Here is a 19,160-nt window from a genome sequence, read left to right as displayed (position 1 = left end):
TGGGGCACACTCCCCTGTCTTCTGGAAGGGAGGAGAAGGAAATTAGAGCTGGGTGGAGCGAGGACGGTTCAGGGCCGGGGTGTGCCAGGTGGCATGCAATGGGCCTGGAGAGCTTCCCTCACCCACACCTGCTGGGACAAGCCAATTTCTGCCAGGCAGCCCCAGACTGGGCTCCCAAAGTGTCGGCGTCTTCCTTCCGCAGGTCTCAGCCTTTCTCAGCGGAGGTGCACCCCCGCTGCCATGCGAGAGGCGTCACATGCAAGCGATGACCTGTCAGGATGCACCAAAAGCCGTCTGGAAGGACTGGGTTTGCCGCGGTGAGAGCCAGTGGCACCTGTGGGAGTGGGGTTTGGTGGTGGGAGATGGGGTGTTGCAAGAGCCCACTCCTCCTCAGGCTGCAGCCGCCGGTGCCGGCTCCCCTCCTTCCCATTGCACAACGCCCCGGCGGTGACCGCAGCCATTGCTTAACCTGGAAGCAGAACAGCAGGGAAGTTCCGACGTGGTTTTGTTACTATCATTTAAAAAACAATTTAGCATCTGGAAAGAGCAGTCAGCGCCACGTGACCGGCCGCTTCTTCGTGTGCAGCTACCAAGTGCCCTATGATGCGATTTGTAAATATTTATTCTGGATAATTTTTCTGTGTCCTACTGAATTATTTTCTGCTCTGCAGAACGGTTGCAGAAGCAGCCTGGGGTGTCCCCAACAGCTGTGCCGGCATGTGCTCCCCCCGGCTGGTGCAGAAAGGAGGAAATATTGCGGTGGTGCCCCCCCTGCCCTGCGCACTGAACTTTTTTGGCTGACCGATTTTCACCCCCTGAAGTACCTTCCTCGCTCCGCCGTGCTCCTTGCACGCACTGGAAACATGAAAGCAGAGCCCTGTGCCCTACTGGGATCTGAGGACAGTCAGACATTTGGGGTTTTTTTTCTAACACGCAAAGCAAATTTTAACATAAAGCCCCGTTCTTTTTCAAACAGATGTATTTTGGCAGATGTCAAGGTTTTGGGTGGTCTTGTGTAGCTGTTTCAGGACCTTATCACAACCAGGGGTGCAAGCACAGGCAGTGGCCGTGCCCAGCCCTGGTAAAGCATATGACTGCTTGTGCCGTCAACCACTTATTCCAGCAAAGAGTTTCATGACAGATATTTTTTGGCCGTCTGACTGTGAGGAGGGGCCTTGGGCTGACACCTTAGGCTCAGGCAACAAACATGAGGGGATTCTCCAGCTCTGCACTGGAGCCGAGAAGCGAGCCTGCCATGTCCTGCCATGCCCGAGAGGCCAGCGGTGCCCCAGGTCTGCCTGTGCTGACCGTCGGAGGTGTAGCTCTTCGTTGGGGTTCACCATCCGGCCTTGGTCAAGTGTGTGGAGAAGGCCTCAGGGGCGATGGCCGCTCACCTGTGTGCTGTACTTTGTCAGCCCTTGCTGGGGGACCTGCTGTAAAGGTGTTATGTACCAAAGACTGATGGTTTCTTGGGGTATTTTTTGGCATCAGCCTGCCAGCGACTGTTCAACAACCACGTAACTGCTGCAGGGCTGCTGAGGAGACGCCTGGAGAGGAGCAGTACATGGGTGAAGAAGGGACAGTGACACCCCCAGGTCAGTGAGCAAGGGAAAGCTAAGGTGGTCATCTACGTTTCACCTTTCGGGCTGACACCCGAGGAGGGGGGAAGGCCCCCACGTGGCAGTGTCTTGGGGGCAGCGGGTGACACAGGCATGGAGGGGACAGGCCAGGCAGCCCCTTGCCATCGTGGGGACCGGAGGGAGATGGTGTAGGAGGGCATGAGCAGGTGTGTGTAGGGCTGGAGGGGTGTACACAGGGAGCAAGCACCACGCAGATGTAGGTACAAGCACGAGGGGCGGCGTCGCATGGTGTAAGGAGGGCTGTGTGTGTGAGGACAGGCAGCACGGGGGCCGGCTGCGAGAACAGGCGGTGTCTGTATGTGGAGGCTGTGTGTGAATACAGGTGGGGGGTGTGTGTGTGAGGAGGGCTGTGAGTACAGGCAGATGTGTGTGTGTGAGGAGGGCTGTGAGTACAGGCGGATGTGTGTGTGTGAGGAGGGTTGTGTGTGAGTACAGGTGTGTGCGTGAGGAGGGTTGTGTGTGAGTCCAGGTGTGTGTGTGTGTGCGCGCATGAGGAGGGTTGTGTGTGAGTCCAGGTGTGTGTGTGTGTGCGCGTGAGGAGGGTTGTGTGTGAGTACAGGTGTGTTTGTGTGAGGAGGGCTGTGAGTACAGGCGGATGTGTGTGCGTGAGGAGGGTTGTGTGTGAGTATGGGGGGGTGTGTGTGAGGAGGGCTGTGAGTACAGGCGGATGTGTGTGCGTGAGGAGGGTTGTGTGTGAGTATGGGGGGGGGGGGTGTGAGGAGGGCTGTGAGTACAGGCGGATGTGTGTGCGTGAGGAGGGTTGTGTGTGAGTATGGGGGGGGGGGTGTGAGGAGGGCTGTGAGTACAGGCGGATGTGTGTGCGTGAGGAGGGTTGTGTGTGAGTACAGGTGTGTGTGTGAGGAGGGCTGTGAGTACAGGTGGATGCATGTGCGTGACGAGGGTTGTGCGTGAGTACGGGGGGGGTGTGTGAGGAGGGCTGTGAGTCCAGGCAGATGTGTGTGCGTGAGGAGGGTTGTGTGTGAGTACAGGGGTGTGTGTGAGGAGGGCCGTGAGTACAGGAGGGTTGTGTGTGAGGAGGGCTGCGAGTATACCCGCCGTGTGTGCGTGTAAGGAGAGCTGTGAGTTCAGGCAGAGGCGTGCGAGCGAGCACAGGTGGTGTGTGAGCGTGTGCATACAGCCGGGCCGTACGTGAGGACAGGCCGGGTGCGTGTGCGAGCGGAGGGCTGCCCGCGCCAGGACAGGCGGGGTGTGCGAGGAGGGCTGAGCCTGCGCGGCCAGGGGCGAGCAGGGCTGCCCGAGGACAGGCGGGCCTGCCCGAGGACAGGCGGGCCGTCTGCGGGAGGGCCGGCGGCGTGCGCCCCTGCGTGCCCGTGAGGAGAGGCGCTGCCCGCCGGCAGGCCCGCTCCCCTCCCGCCGGGCGCAGGCCGCGGAGCGCCGCCCTCACACGCTGCGGGCTGGGCGGCGGGGCCGCCTCCCTCCTCCTCCCTCCCTCCCGCCGCCGGCGGGCCCCTCTCCGCCCGGGCCCGCCGCCCCCGGCCCGCCGCCGCCCCGCCCTCCGCCTCCCTCCCTCCCTCCCTCCCTGTCGGCCGGGCGGCAGCCGGCGCGGCCCCTTTAATTCCCCCGCTCCCCTCCCCCGCCCGGCCGCTCCAGCCTCCATTTTCCAGCGGATCCGGCACCTGGAGGCGGCGGCGGCGGCGGGAGCGGCCCGCGCCCCGCACCCGGCCCCGTCCCGGGCATGGCCGCCAACATGTACCGGGTCGGAGGTAAGCGCCCCCGGGGCCCCGGCCCCGCCGCGGCGCGGCCCCGCCGCGCCTCCCTCCCCTCGCTGCCTCCCGCGTGCGAGCGGCGCCTCGGGGGCCCGGCGGGCCGCGGCGGCGGGGCAGGCCCGGGGCGGGGCGGCGGCCCAGCGGGGCGGCGGGAGGCCGGGGGGGAGCGGCGGGGCGGGCGGGGGGCCGGGGTTCAGGCGGCGCCTGGGGCGGGCGGGGGCCGGGGGGCCGCCCGGGAGGGAGGCCGGCGGGGCGGGCGGCCTGGGGGGGCTCCGGAGGGGCGGGCGGCGGGCGAGGTGCGGGGGCAGGGGCCTGGCGCGCTGCGGGGAGGCAGGCCCGGCGTGGGGTGAAGCGGGGTGAAGGGCTGCCGCGGGGGAGCCCGCGGGCGGGCGGCGGGGCGAGGCGGGGCGGTGGGCTCGGGCTGTGCGAGCGGCGGGCGCGGGGCGCAGCGGGGAGGGCTCGGGCTGGGGGCGAGGGGCGCGGAGCGGCCTTGTGGGGCCGCGGAGGGGCCGAGGGTGCGGGGAGCGGGGACGCGCGGGGCTGCGGGGGCTCGGCTGGGGCGGAGCGGGGCAGCTGCGGGACGGGGCGGCGGGCAGGGTGCGGTGGGTGGCGGGGCTGGGGCACGGCGGGGGAGCCGCGCCGGGATGGGCCCCGGGATGGGGCCTGGGGTGGAGAGGACGGCGGGTGGCTGCTTAGGTGGGGGTCATGCGAGGTTGTCGGGGTGGGGACCGAGGAGGAGTTGCTGAGATAAGAAGGAGCACAAAGATGGGCAGAGGCTGCTGGTGGCGGGGGGGGGGGGGGAGACTCGCAAGAGGCACATCCTCCTGGTCTTGGCCTCCCCTTCCACTCTTGCTGTTTTGTTGTACGCTTTCCCATTAGTCTTCTATTCAGGGTTGCGCTCCTGTCCGATTGTCCTTTGTTTTGACTCACGTGAAGAGAAAGGAGAGGCAACAGGGTTTGGGACTGCGTTTTATGGAATATAAACTGAGGGTGGCCTGGCATGAATTTGTGCTCGGCCATTTTCCTTTATTAAAGCTGTTCTGTGGAGCTTCCTTCTCCCCAGGATGATAGGATGTGCGGGAAGATGTTTTTGCAGGGTTCCCTCCTTTTCAAAATGCTCTGCTTCTGGTGGAGTTCTTTCTGTAAAACCAGAGTAAAGTAAACATGGGAAAAAATATAGCAAAGGTGGCCAAGCCGTTCTGTCTGGCTGCTCTCCATCAACAACTACTTTCTGTTCTTTCTGCTTTTCTGGCCTACCCTTACTTTGTGCTCTGAAAAACGTCACTTCTTTTGTCACGTTTGTACTTTTTTTTTCTGGTTGCACTTGGTTTCATAGTGGGATAAGGTGTGCCTCTTGGCTGTCCCGGCTTTGTTTCTTGGGTTGCTACAAGTTGATAGAGTGCGTGTAGCGTTATGTCAGCTCGGAGATGCTGAGTGTAGAAGGATGAAGGGTGAGATGAGTTGTGGAAATTTACAGCTCGGTTCCTGGTGTGACTTGCGAAGGGAATTGTTTCTTGGAAATTATTGTTTGGCATTTAATGTTATAGGCGCCAGTCTTGTGTGGAACGTCATCTCTAGTATTTTGTATGGCAAAATCTGTACTGTGCACCCCACGGGTGGTGGGAAGGGACCGCTGGAGATCTCTAGGCCGACCTCCTGCTAGAAGCTGTCCCATTAGAGCAGGGTGCTTGGGGCTGTGTCCGGCCTGGTTCTGAATGTCTCTAAGGATGGCGATGCTGCCCTTACTTTGGGCCCTGTCCAGTGTTTGACTATGCTTATTGCAAATACTTATTTCCTTGTGCCTGGTTGGATTTTCTCGTGTTCCAGCTGGTGCCCCTTGTCCCTCATCCCTCGTCCTATCCCTGCGCATCTCTGAGAAGAGCCTGGCCCCGTCTGCACAACAGCTCCTGCTCAGGGGTTGTAGACAGCAGTAACATCTCCCCTGAGCCTTCTCCTTCCCAGGCTGACCTAACCTGCCTCTCTCTGCTTCTCTTTGTATGTCCCGTGCTCCAGCACTGACCGCCTTGGTGGCCTCTGCTGGACTCCTTCCTGTATGTCGCTTGTGCTGGGGAGCCCAAGTTGGACCCAGCTCTCCAAGTGGTCTTACGAGTGCTTAGGAGAGGGGCAGGATCCGTCCCCTCACCCTGCCAGCTGCACTCCTGCTAACACGGCAGTGCTGGCCGCCCTTGCTGCAAAGGTGCGTTGCTGGCTCCTGGGCAATTTGGTGTTTTACTGGGTGCCTTCCTGCAGAGATGCTTTGCCGACAGCCTGTACCACTGCAGGGAGTTATCCCACCCCCGATGCGGGGCTTTGCTCTACCCATAGGTGACCTTCCTGAGGTTCTGTCAGCCCAGTTTCCAGCTCGTTGGAATTCCCTCTGAATAGCAGCCCTGCCCTCCAGCATGCGGTATGCTTTTCCCAAGTCCCCAAACTTTTAGAGAGTGTGCTCTAGTCCCTGTCCAGGTCATTAAAAAACTTCTAAGCAGGGCTGGCCCCAGTGTTGATCCTCGAGGGATGCCATTAGTAACCGGCAGCCAGGTGAAGGTTGTACTGCTGATCACAATCCTTTGAGCCTGGCGTTTCAGACAGTTTCCCTCCCACCTTTATTGTCTGATTATACAGGCCGCATCTCAGCACTTTGGTTCGAAGGATGCCGTGGGAGACTTAGCATGGCCTTTGACACGAAGTCAAGGTGTGCAACACCCCCTACTCTCCCCTCAGCTACAGAGCCGGTCTTTTTGTCCCAGAAGGGAAGTCAGGTTAGTCAGGTGTGATTTGCCTTTGGCATATCTGTTTTGGCTGGTCTCAATCACCTTCTTGTCCTTCGTGTACTTGGAAATGGTGTCCAGGATTTGCTGTGTAACCTTTCTGGGCAGAGGGCAAGGCAGCTGGCTGATAGCCAAGGTTACAGTGCTCTCTTATTGTACATATGGATGAAGTCTTGATTTGACATATTACCAAGATCAACATATGGATGGATGCAGCTGTTTCTGTGTGAGCGCTCTGTTCAGCCTGAGCCGGAGGAGTTTGTATTATTGTATTGTTTCTGACCTCTGGTGCTGGTATCTCCCATTAATGGTTTTGTGCGCTGAGGTTGAGTGTGAACTCTGGGGCAGGATTAAGTCCTGAATGGGATTTGTGCATAGTCATTTCATATACTTCCCACTGGAAGACAAACATTCAGCAGATAATCTGTTATTACTCTTGTGGCTACTGAATTGTATTGCATGAACTCCAGACCTAACAGCTACTAAAAGCAGCTTGTTCGCTATAGATCGATAGTGCTCCTCGAAGTCTATGTTGACTTAGAAAGGATGGTGATCACTTTTGGCCTAAATTTTTGTTTTCAGAAACCAATAGGTGGATTGCACTTCTCTGATAAAGACTGACTGTAAATGCATAGTTGACAGCTCTTCCAGGGGACGTGAACTGTCTTGCTCTCTTTTAATGTTGCTGTACGGTAGTTCCTGTATAGAGGAGCTGAGGAGCCTGCGCTATGGGGACCGAAGGTGACATGCAAGTCTTCTCCTCGGTGTTGTGTAGCAGAGTGAGCGTGCTGGGGGATTAGGAGCTGCCACTTGAATGGTTGTAAGACTCTCTGGGTAAGTTGACTGGTGGCATCAAGTTGCTTAGAGAAAGCAGCTGGTTCTCCTGGTTCCTGCCAAGTTCCTCCTGGTACATTTCTGATAGAGGTGGGGGTTGGTTGCCAATACAAATGGTACACTCAGAAGCTAGCACCGGTTCACAGGGGATGTGAAACTTTTTAAATGTGTAGGGAAGATGCCAGGGTATCAAATTCCAAAATGAAGCATGGGATCTGACTCATTGTCCAGAAGGAAATCCTGGAATTGCCTGCCTCCAGTGTAGCAGAGGTGAAGATTTTCGTAACAGCTGCCGTACAGCCATGAAATAAATGGCAGCATGATGAGAGTGGGCTGCTTTTGCTTGGAAGGAGCCGTGGTGGGCTGGCCTGCTGCTTCATGGACTGGCAGTCTGCATGATCACAGACCGTATGGGAATGTTGGATAAACACCAGATCTGAGAAGCTTGAGACCTCTGAGCTGGAATTTGGGGCCTCTCATGAAAAAATGCATGTGGGAGAGAGATGTTCATTGTTCTGGCTAGTGCCAGGCTCCGCTTTCAGGAGAGTGCTGTGTCAGCTGCCTGGAAGAGAACAGGTCATCTCGGTATCAAGAGACTTCCCAACAGCTATTCTGTCGTCACCTTCTCCGGGAGAGTTTAACTGTAGTACGTACAACAAGTATTTCTTTGGTAGTGGGAATTGATTGAGCCCCGCTGCAGGTTTTCTGCACCCTGTGGCATCCCCTTGATGCAGTGAAACAATGACTTTTGCATTTCCATCTTGCACTGATTTGAGGAACTGAAATTTTTCCACCTTCCCTCCTCCTCACTCTTTGTTTTTTCCTGGATTATTTTTAATCTGCATCAGCTACCCGATCTGGTTCACTGTGGGACTGTGTGAACAGCTGAATGGGCTCAGTGGGAGGGCTGGGAACAAGGGGACGGGGAAAGAAAGGAGAGGAAGGATGGAGGAAGAGCTATTGAAGCCAACACTTTTGCTGAGACAAATGTCAGTTTATGCTTTTAGATGAAAAGGTTTTTTATATGTTTTTGACTTTTAAGAGTTACCTTCTTCTTTGGGAGCATACTAGGCTACAGAATTATCACCGCTTTTGAGTCTGTGGTACATTTAAGGTGTGTTTAAATGGCATTGGAAGGTATGATCACAGGTCAGTCAAGCACATATGTGCCAGCTGTATCTAGCATGATTACAGTAAGTGAAATTATGGCCCCACGGTGCCTGGCATGGGCACCTAAGATTCCCAGCAGCTTTGTTCCAGTGTGTTGGAGACTGAAGCTCCGCAACTTACTTGGTGGTGTTATTCTCGCTCACTGGATTAGACCTGGTATTGGTGTGCCTGTCTGTGCTGCAGTCATACTTCTCGTTTCAGCGTAGCCATCCCCAAAGTTTTTAAGAATGGCAGCATGACATCATCTGTCCGTTATTATAGGGTGTTATTAATGCATGGCTGGGGACTGCAGTTTGACCTGCCCCCCATCCCATTACATACCCCCGTTTGGCATCCAGACTCTCCTGGCGGTGTACGACTCCTGACATCCGTGCTGCTGCCGCAGAGCTGCGAGTGGATGGGTGCATTGGTCCTCTTGACATCACAATGATGTCAATAACAATTTTCTATGCTTTTCCTGGTAAGGAACTGAGGTACAGAGCTGTTAAGCTTGCATAGAAGCATGTTGGTGAGTCCAGATCTGGAGCACGTAATTCAGATAATTTAACTGCAGGGGCATGTGTAAACCCTTTCCTGTCCCCTTGCTTCGTTATCAGTGTGTATGTATTTTGGGTTGCAGGAGGGGTGGGATATTTCTGTTTTGGTTGTGTTTGTTGGTTTTTTTTGTTTTTGTTTTGTTTTGTTTGTTTTTTTTCTTTATTAACTTTCAGCTGAAGTGGAATATTTGAAGGTAACCTGAGCTGATAGCAGGTTTAGTGGAGGGAGGTATTAAATAGCCAGTAAAGATAATAAAAATGAGAGTTTATTCTTGCAGCTTACTAATGGGTTTCTGCGGTCATTGGTCCTAATAAATATAGGACAGCTTCTAGCTTATCGCCTTTCAGCAACAGCCAGGCAGTGGGTTTCTTCATCTTTTCCTTTTATTGTTTCTAGTTATACAAGAGTTTATCTTTGTGTGTTTTACAGTCTTCCTTTCCTTCCTCCTCTCCCCCATATCAGACTGCTTCAGCGTTCATTGGTCTTTAATTGCGAAATGTTGCGTGGTGGGGAGCGTGTTGTCAGCCAGCTTAGGTGTGTTTGGGGGCTAGACCTATAACAATTGTGTTGATACGCGCTCCGTGGCTCTGTAATAGCTGTAGAGCCGTTTGCAAAATGGAGCAAAGGCACTAAGCTTGCTTCTGCCAAAGGGGGGAAATCTGGCTTCCCCCCTCCTTGTCCCCAGCAGGGTGGTGCTCACCTACTGCCTCTTCTCGTTTTTCTTGGCTGCCTTTTTGGCCAGGTTGGTGTCGCTGGTCCGTTAGAAAGTCAGCACAGCGACGGGGACGGTTTTCTGCTGGGTTAGTGAGTTTATGCAGTTCCCGGGGTTGGTGCGTGGGAGGCTGGGGCCTGCCGGGAGGGCTGGGGTGGGGGGACACCGCCTGCCTGCGGCGGGGGCTGGCAGTGGTTTGGTGGGCAGCCGAGCCACACCTCGGCTGTGCCCACGCTCTGTTTTACTCCTTGGCCAGCTGTTGGAGCCCATCGGTCTTGTTTGTGTGTTGTGCCTTTCACTGATGGTGAATAAAAGACACTTGATAAGAAATTGTGGAAAAGGGACATTTAAACTCTTTAAGCATTTCCTTTAGTTTAACTAATGAGATTTTGGGTGAATGTAAGAGATTTTCCTTTGACTTGCATCTAGTTGTTGTTTTGCAAGCAACTTTTGATGTTTGAACATTCTAACTTTAAATAAATAAAGAGTACTTAATCTCTCCCCAGTAGGAGGAGAATAAGGTGGTTGCTGTTATTGTTTGTACTTTGATTTATAAACTACTCCTGAGCAGTTTGGGGTTGTCTGAAAGCCTGGGTATGAACTGTTGGAGGTCGCCTCCTCATAGTTGTGCACATCTTCTGGCAGCAAGTAATCCGTTAAGTCAGGGTTACTTCTGCACCAAGTAAGGGTTTTTTACACTGTATCTTACTGCTTTGCAAGATCATTATTTTTTTAAATCCCCAAGCAGGTAACTGACCAAGCCCTTCAGCTGCTTTGCCTGAGTTTCCCGTGAGGTTTAGATAACTGGAACTGCCGAGAAAGGTGCTCTTGTGAGATATTACGGTTCTAGCTCTTTAGTATCTTGGAACTCACTGCCGTAGATCTAATATACAGAGGCCCTGCTTCAAAGTGGTTTTTAAAGTCTGGTATGATTCCTCCTCTCCTCTTTACTTGTAAAACCAAATTTGGTCTGTTGGACTGTCTGTTGTTAACAAGAACTAATGAGTTTCTGCTGTAATTATTTAATGTGTAAGAAAGCATTTCAGTAAGGAAAGACATCGAGGAATTTTACACATTAAAAAAGACACAACCTTCTTTTAAGAGGAACTTTGTTGTGTCACAGTTCAAAGGGGGTTGAACCCTGGTGCTTAGATGAATAATTTAATTTATTCTCCATTGCAGATGGCAAGTTTCTCATGTCCAGTACGATATGGGATACAGCTGTTTCTGGAGGTTAACACATTGCGAGGTCCTCAGAGTTGGTGCTGGATATTAAAGCTTAAATTCTGTTATGTTTGAAATATATCTGGCAACCTTTTTATGTTCATACATTTCACAAATTTTCTTTAAATATACAGTAAAGCCTAAGATGAATTTAAGGAACACAGTGTTCTTTTTGGAAGCTTCAGGAAACGCCTTGTCTTCTCCTCCGTGCTGCTCCTGCGCTTCTTGCACACCAGTCTTTTTTGGAAGATTCTTAGTGGATTAAACACTGATGCCTCAAGACCTATGGAAACCATTCTTACCTCAGCAAAGAATTCAGCCTGTAAAGACAACAGCCTGTGTACTTCAATTTACGTGTTTGCTTCACAAAAAACCCTTGAAATTTCAGCTTGACCTCCATGAACGATGTTTGTGTTTACTTAGAAGCTCTGATGGTTGGATGAGACCTAGGCCTGACTGAACAGAGGAGTCCCCTCAAGCAAAGCCCCTGATCGGTATCTTGGGTAATCAGTTTACTGCCAGTGTGGGGACTTGTCCTTTACGAACATCTCCATTGCCTCTGGCATGTGAGCATGAGTAGCGTTTGTGTCTTGTGAGAAACGTGAAGGCTTCCTCCGTTTATTATCCCCTTAATCTGTAAGGGAAAGCCTAAGTCTTGAAGAATGAGGTTTTCTTTGTGATCTCTGTGCAGAATTAAACATCTGTTTGTTTTTGATACATCACTCCTAACTAAACCTCAGTTTCTGCTTGCTGAAGTAAGTGAGGAGGCAGATGAATCACTTTCAGGAGAAGGACCTGTGAAGTACTGGCGAAGCTTTCAGGCGGTGTAGCCCAGCCTAGAAGCAACCATGCATGCGGTCTCCTTTTCCAGCTCTTTGGCTGGATTGTCTTTAGGAAGGAGGAGTGTTCCCGAGATAATTTTTACTTGACATTGATCAATGAAGGAAAGTGAAGAAGTTAGTTGGCAGCTTTAAAGTGAGTTTGCAAGCGAAAGAAAAAATTTAGGCTTCTCCAATCTTTAACACGTGTGCTACTCACAAGCTGTTTAGTCTTCGTGGCGCCTGGGATTTCACAGCTCTGGTTCTGCGCGTTGCCAGATCACCAATCGTGAACTGTGTCAGATGTGGCCCATGGTAATGTTTCTGTTAAACTGCACATGATGTGCTCTGGTTAATTCGGGGACTTCATGCTTTTATGCAAGACGTAGGAGGACAGACGATACTTGACCAAGCATAAAGTTAGTGTGGTGTGAGCAGATGACTCCTGATTTAGCACAGAGCTTGTCCTTAGAGAGTTAAGTTGTCAGCATCTGAGCAAATTTGAACCAGCCAAGTGAGACAGTTTCGGGGATGTTTCTTTTGGTAGCAGTGTCGATTTAAGCAGCGCCTGCTCGCAGACACTTGTTACTGTCCTCACGTCGCTTCCTCAGCTGGGCTTACGCAGCTCGGCCTGCCTGTGCAGCGAAGCAGGTCGGGGAATTGGTTTGGTTGGGAGACAATTTTTTTGACCCGGGTGGGTTCCTAATCAGGTTTCCCACGTGCGTCTCTGCCTCCTCCCATCCAAGGAGAAGCTGTCATAACTTGAGGGGGTGGTATGAGAGGGCGGGGGATGAATCAGCTTCACTGGCACGCTTGTTTGAAGAAACATCTGCAAAACTATGGCAGGAGTTTATGGTTCGTCTGTGTTTTACATTGTGAAGCCATGATGTTTTTGATCTGGCACTGAAACCCCAGCTCCTGGACTTTATACTGTCATACCATGGCCTAAGCAATTAATTCACCTTGACTAACTGAAGTGGAATATTGCACTTAAACAAACAAACCCAAACAAAAAACCACAACTTTTTGGTATTGTTGTTTTGTTTGTTTCTTGAGAGTGATACCAAACTTGGTGTCTGAGTACTTCAGAGGTTCTTGTTTTGCAACTCTTGAGATACTTTCAGGGAACATGAAGCTGATTTCTTGTCATCTTCTGTGCTGCCTAAGTCTCTTTTGGAAAATAAAGTTTTCCTTATCTGTCCTTAGCAATGAGAATTGCAATGGAACAGGCTGTTCCCTTGGCTGCTAGAGAAGATGAATGTTAGGGTGCAGTTTGAGGCTACTCCTCTCCCATGTGTGGCCCTGTCTCCTGTCCCTGCCCCCCCCATACTCCCCCATGATTTAAGGAGTTCTCTTCTTACTAGTTTCTCTATCTGCTCAAGTGTTTCTCTGGCTCTTCTGTAAATTAGACCATCCCAGTCTTCCCTTACAACCCACCTTTGGGGAAGGATTTTTCTTTTTTTAAGCCTGGACTATTTCTGTGAGCTGGTTCATGGTATTGCTCCACAAAGGGTTGTACTGGCGCAGCTGAAATTACATAGGCTCACAGCTTTGCTACTGCAGAAAACGTTTGTATAGCTACATCCTTGGGAACTGAAGTGGCAGAAGAGGTAATACAGACCAGGCTTTGTGGCCAGAGGACTTCAGACCATGCTTGGCTATCTCATGTAAAGCAGAGAATAAAAAAGTTGGTTCTCCCAGAATATTTACTGTATGCTTGTCCTGGAGGAAGCTGGGGGGAGTTGACTTAGTGAACCTAAAGGGTCAGCGCCACATGCAAATTGCCTCAGTTACAGCTGGGATATTGGGAGTGGATTAATTGAAATGGGTTTCCTTGTACTGCCATATAATTGATTTCTAGCAGCAGAATTGCTTCTTTATCCTCAGGGTAGTACTTTGGAAGCTTAATTTTATTTCCAGGATTCTCACAGATTCTCTTTTCAAGTCTTGTTTGTACACAGTCTCTCCCTACCTTACCTTTAAGCTGGCATCCCTAGTAGCAGTTACTTCAGCACGGCATAGTTCTTGCCTTCCTGGCTTGTATCAGGAATAGTGTGGCCAGCAGGACCAGGGAGGTGATAGTGCCCCTGTACTCGGCACTGGTGAGGCCGCACCTCGAGTACTGTGTTCACTTTTGGGCCCCTCACTACAAGAAGGACATGGAGGTGCTGGAGCGTGTCCAGAGAAGGGCAATGAAGCTGGTGAAGGGTCTAGAGCACAAGTCTTAGGAGGAGCGGCTGAGGGAGATGGGGTTGTTTAGCCTGGAGAAGAGGAGGCTGAGGGGAGACCTTATTGCTCTCTCCAACTACCTGAAAGGAGGTTGTAACGAGGTGGGGGTCGGTCTCTTCTCCCAAGTAACAAGGGATAGGACGAGAGGGAACGGCATCAAGCTGCGCCAGGGGAAGTTTAGATATTAGGAAAAACTTCTTCACTGAAAGGGTAGTCAGGCATTGGAACAGGCTGCCCAGGGAAGTGGTTGAGTCTCCACCCCTGGAGGTATTTAAAAGACGGGTAGACGTGGTGCTCGAGGACATGGTTTAGTGGTGGCCTTGGCAGTGATAGGTTAACGGTTGGACTCGATGATCTTAAGGGTCTTTTCCAACCTCATCAATTCTATGATTCTATGATTGTCTAAGAAGAGTGACCCATGAAGTACAGCTGACACCCATAACTTCTTTTTCACAAGTAGCAGCAGATTCCTGTCCTTTGGTTTTTTCCACAGATCTTCTGCAACTGAAAACAGACAACAGTGCTGTAAGGAACAGAAATAAGGATGTTGACTTTATCTAAAATTTGTGTTCTTTCTTCCGTGAAGTGGTTCTTCCCCTTCTTCTGCTCCCACTCCTTTGTAATTTTGCACTTTTACTGGGAAAGGTACCGTATGTATGGACTCTGTGCCTCGTCCAGAGCTGAGATCTTGAGTCTCTAGATTGTTGCTGCTAGGCAGAATACCTGCTTTCTTCCCTGGCAGAGAGGGCAGACGTTTGGGAACACACTTGGTCATAATGAATCGGATCCAAAGTTAATTGAGCCCAGGACCTGCCTTGAACAGCACTGACAATAGAGGTGTTGGGAGGTGTGTAAGAAAGCGAGCACTTTTGATAATTTCCCCCAAACACTGCGGAATCTCCAGTGATTTGCTTTAAAACCTAGTCTATTAATTATTTCTGAAATGGGAACCATTTCATATCTCTCAACTGTCTGTTTTACCTTTCTCACTTACTCTTGTAGTTTAAGTATCTTATGTTTTTAAGATAGGGAACAGTGATCAGAACTTAATTATCTTTGAGACTTCTGTCCCTCTGTGAAATGTTTTAAATCAAACAAAGGGTTCAGGAGTTAATAGGGAAGAACTAATGCATGGATAATGGAGTCACATAAACCTTGTTTCACTAAGAATCAGGCAAAAAAATGGACAGGAATTTTTCTTCCCCCCTCTGACGTGATGTAAAACAAAGAACAGAAGACCTTTGGGAAGTTCCAAATCTCTTAATGTTTCAGAGTTTAAACTGGATCAAGCAACTGTCAGTTTGTCCAAGCAAGTTGCATGTCATTAACTTACATGGGTTTTTTGCTCCAAAAAGGTAGAGAATATTTCTTAGCTAGAGTAGAGTTCTGTGTGGTAGATATTTGAGTTTTTGTTTGTAACCATTACAGGTCCTTCAGAGGTTTGGTTTTGGGTTTATTTGTTGGTTTAGTTTGGTTTTTTTTTTGTTTGTTTTTTTTAGCATCTCTTACTACATGAGGAGAGCTTGCACTGATAAAAGTTTGTGTCAGCTTTTGTATAGGTCTGTGCATAATCTGTAGTCCTATTACATGGACCTTACCATGAATTTCTTCTACTTTAGGGTTACGGTTTGGGGAATATTGAACCTGGATTTTTGGATGCAAGTTAGAAAAACTGATACGTAGGTTTCATCTCAACAGCCAAGTTATTTTGGCTGTCCTTTTCTAGGTACAAGTTCTGCACATTTGGAAGAAAATGTAATGTGAATGTTTTGTTCACTGTATGCACGAGTAGATAACCCTTGTTTCTTGAGCTTTTTACAATTTGGGCATTTTAAAGATGAGGAGATAAAAGCCTATTCCTGCTTCTTTGTGTTCATGGCTTCGATCACATTCTCCAGGGCAACCCACCTTTAGAAATAAAGAGTTTAGCCATTAGAAAAAGAGATGAATTAACAAACTCGAGAAAATCATCTACCTGTTTGTTACAAGCATGCTGACTCTGAGTTGAAGTTTGATATTAAAGTGTGCCAAAATAAGGTATTGCTGTTTGCACTGATTATCAGCTTCTACCCATTTTCGTACAGGTGGGTGTTTCATGGGGACTTGGCAAAAAGTACATGGGTTTCTCACTTGTATATTTATGAATTTGCCACTTTTTTTTTTCCTTCTCACTGCCGGGGGCCGGAATGGCATCTTGTTCTATGTTTTATTATTGAAAATAAGAGTAGAAGCTGGTATGAAACTGAGAACATGGACTTCTGCCATGCGTTTTGAATACGTGAGGCTGAGCTTCCTTTAGTACAAAGCAGTCTTAGCGGCGCTTCTGCCTGCGTATGTGTGTAGATGCATGCTTGGAATTTGATTGTCGTTATAGAGGGTTTAGTTTATTAAATGAAACTGAGTTGTCCTTTCCTTGCACGTATCCGGACTCTTCACTTCACAGCTCCAGGGTTCTTTCAAGTCATGTTGTTTTTCTTGGAGAAGGGGTGGAAAGGGGAAGTTGAGCTGAACATACTGCATATCCTTGTATATCTACATCTATAAATCCTTTTTTTTTTTTTTTTTTTTTTGAGGTTTTACAGTATATTATATGAGCTGATAGAATCTGGAGAGGCTGTATGCTTGCTTACCACTAAAGTGCTTGGCACATGGGTGTTATGATGATGTATTTATTTTCTAATATCTAGGATGTTGTTGTCCCAGTACATCCCTATAGGCTCAGGATTGTGTAGGCACCCTTGTTACGCTGTCTGCACACCCTCCAGGAGGGTAAAAGCAACTTTCCATTGCAAGGGCTGGTCTCATAGGAGAAACAAACATTTTACATAATTACAAAACAGCATTGTAAATTAAGATTTTCTATACATATAATTTCAGTGTGTAATTAACTAGACATAACTGCTATTTTGGAGGGAGTGTGCTCATACAACTCCCTGCGTAGGCCAACTCTCAACATCTACTGAACCTGGAAAGCTATGGGAGCTAGCAGAGGAGTCACGCTGTAGAATCTCCCAAGTGAAGACTATTAACTGCCAGGCTGAAGTAGGAAATCGTAAAAGGAAGGGTAGGGCTGCAACAGTTCCTTTAAGAGTGTTTTCTGGCTCCAGTCTGAGAAGCTGCAAGTACATCAAGAGAATTTGGCTGTGTATCGCTTTGCTTGTGCGTGGAGCCATCCCACCCTCCTTTGAACCGAGTTTGCGACGTCTGTAGACCTGATGGTGACCTGAAACATTTGACTGACTGCCAGAGCCTGCTGGGTCCTGTGACCGGTAGCTCTTGAGGATGGCAGCCTTCCTTGCTGAAGGAAGCCTTGTCTGTTTTTACCGGACTTGGGACTGTTCACTGCGTGTTTAGAAACAGGGTAGTCACTGTTCTGGATGGACGTGCATGCACAGAGTTGAGCTGTCGTTGCTAATTTATATCTAGGAAATTTACTGCAGGCTTCGGGCTTAAGGAAGTGGTGCAGTGGTGTGTTAATCTTGGTCCGTTGGTGAAAAACAGGCTTTCTGCTTTAGCAGTGAAAACTTGACGCTTAGGTAATTTTTCCCTGTTTTGTGGTGGCGAAGCCTTTTTATTGAGACTGGGCAGCTAGCCTCAGGAGCATGTGGTGTGAGCAGTGTATTCTTCTCACGAGTATGGTCCCTTTTGAGACGTGCATCTCGGTTAAAGATTTCAGTCAAGGGTTATGTATTTTGATCTCTATCCTCGTGAGCCTTTTGACTTGGTCGCTTTGCTCAGGAGAGCAAAGTTAGCTTGATTTAACTGGGGTACCTCCACCTATCCTTACTAAATTTAGTGATGGTTTGCTGTTAACAGTATGGAGTGGAGATTTCCGCAGGAGATGGTGCTTGCTTTTGCCATGTTCCTCACTAAATGACTATAGGTATTTTAGATACCTTGCGTGCTTGGGTTGTTGCTCCATTTCCACTCCTTTATTAAGGAGCTGAGTGGTAGTAGTGGTGTTGCCCATAGCGCAGCAAGCTGAGGACAAGGCAGCAAGCATCCTTTGCATGCAGTAGCCACAAATACTACTGTCCAATAAATATGAATTGAACTTGTGCTGACAGTATATCTTTACTAGCTTTGTCGATCCGTGAAAGACATTAATTGTAAATACCTGGTTCAGGTATACTGCCAGGTGTATTGGACCTTACAATTCTTTTAGCAACAGAAACAACTGTTTCAGTTTTGCATTTCTGGTAATGAAAATATTGTGCTGGTAAGGCTTTCTCTGTTGAAACTCTATCTGTCCTGTAACTAAACATTTCATCAGGTGACAGCTGCTGAGAGTGGTGCTGTTTTTTGAACAGCCAAAAGGCAATGGGTCGTGGGCTCTGCCAGGTGAGATTGCTTGACTTGTAGGCTGAAAGCAGTGTTAGCCTCTCCAGCCTCCTCTTTAATGAGAACGTGGACCGGGAGGGATTGTATTATCCAAAATGTAAAGTGATTCACAGTTTTGGGACCAAACTGCTGAATAATTTGAAAACTGGAGCTTGCTGAAAGAAACTGGCCCAAAGTTGAACTGGAAATCCAGAGTATGAGGAGGCATACATTTCCCGTAAGATAAGTCATAAAGTAAGCAGGTCATCATAAGTTTATGCAGTCTCTCGATGCTCATCTTTAATTCAGGGCAGCAGCATTGTGGATTGGGCAGGAGAAATATTTGCAACTGTGCAGTTACTTCTTTATCACATGTCTGGAAACGCACGTTGTACCCGACAGCGGTAGTGAGCGTGGGAAGAGGAAGGCTTCGGCCTCCCTGGTGTCCTGAGTACATCTGTAGGCTAATGCAGTATGCAGTGTGTAAGACTTTCTGGAGGTAAGGTAGGGAGTATTCAGCGAGGTCAGTCCTCAGAAGGCGCTTGTAGCTTGAAAGGCAAATGTAAGTTGGGAAGGATAAAAATACTTTTGGGCATTTTTGCAACTTGATCATCTAAAAGCCCCTAAGGTTATTAGGTAGCTCAGACATGTCTAATCTTATAAATATATGACCTCTAGACAGTGTATGTTCTTTATTTTGCGGTACCCCCTCCTGATTTTCTTTTCCATGGGCTGATGTAGACTTTATCAACAGCTGACATGAAGAGGGCAGAGGGGGAAGCTATTCTGCAATAATGTCTTAAAAGTACATGAGAGCAAAAAGAAAGTCTGTTATGTTTGTTGCTAATTGAGAACAATTATTTAACTGCCTTTGTGGAAAATGTCCATCTTCTGTGGTCTGTAGGCTGCCATTCGAGTTTTAGCTGCTGTACTGTTGCAAGTATGTTTGTCTATCTGTGTTATAGCAGTTCACTACCTGTGTAATATACCATTGTTTTCTAGTAAATTGTTTATATTCTCAGGTTCAGAAAAAAAAAAGTTATAGGATAGAAAGGCTTTTTTGGTAGATTCACTTACGCGGGTACTTCTGCTGTGTAACAGTGCAGGCAAGAGGAAGAAATAAATCTTGAGTTTGTGTCAGAAGGTGGTGATGTGCTTGATGGTCCTTACTGTCTTGTGGT

General features: G+C 49.4%; 1 protein-coding gene across 6 annotated transcripts in view; it reads left to right on the top strand.

Moving 5' to 3' along the window:
- Nucleotides 1-3,191: 3,191 nt before the first annotated feature.
- The window catches only part of MTA1 (metastasis associated 1), a 90,884-nt gene continuing 74,915 nt past the window's right edge, over nucleotides 3,192-19,160 (top strand). For all 6 annotated transcript variants that reach the window (XM_082312223.1, XM_082312221.1, XM_082312220.1 and 3 more), the window contains exon 1: nucleotides 3,192-3,364. In XM_082312223.1, coding sequence (XP_082168349.1) covers nucleotides 3,337-3,364 — 28 coding nt within the window. In that variant the 5' untranslated portion in view covers nucleotides 3,192-3,336. The remainder of the gene's footprint in view (nucleotides 3,365-19,160) is intronic.

Source organism: Platalea leucorodia (assembly GCF_965183815.1).
Source record: "Platalea leucorodia genome assembly, chromosome: 5".
Lineage (NCBI taxonomy): Eukaryota > Metazoa > Chordata > Aves > Pelecaniformes > Threskiornithidae > Platalea > Platalea leucorodia.
The sequence above is the reverse complement of the archived record's forward strand: the minus strand, read 5'-3'. Positions and strand labels throughout refer to the sequence as shown.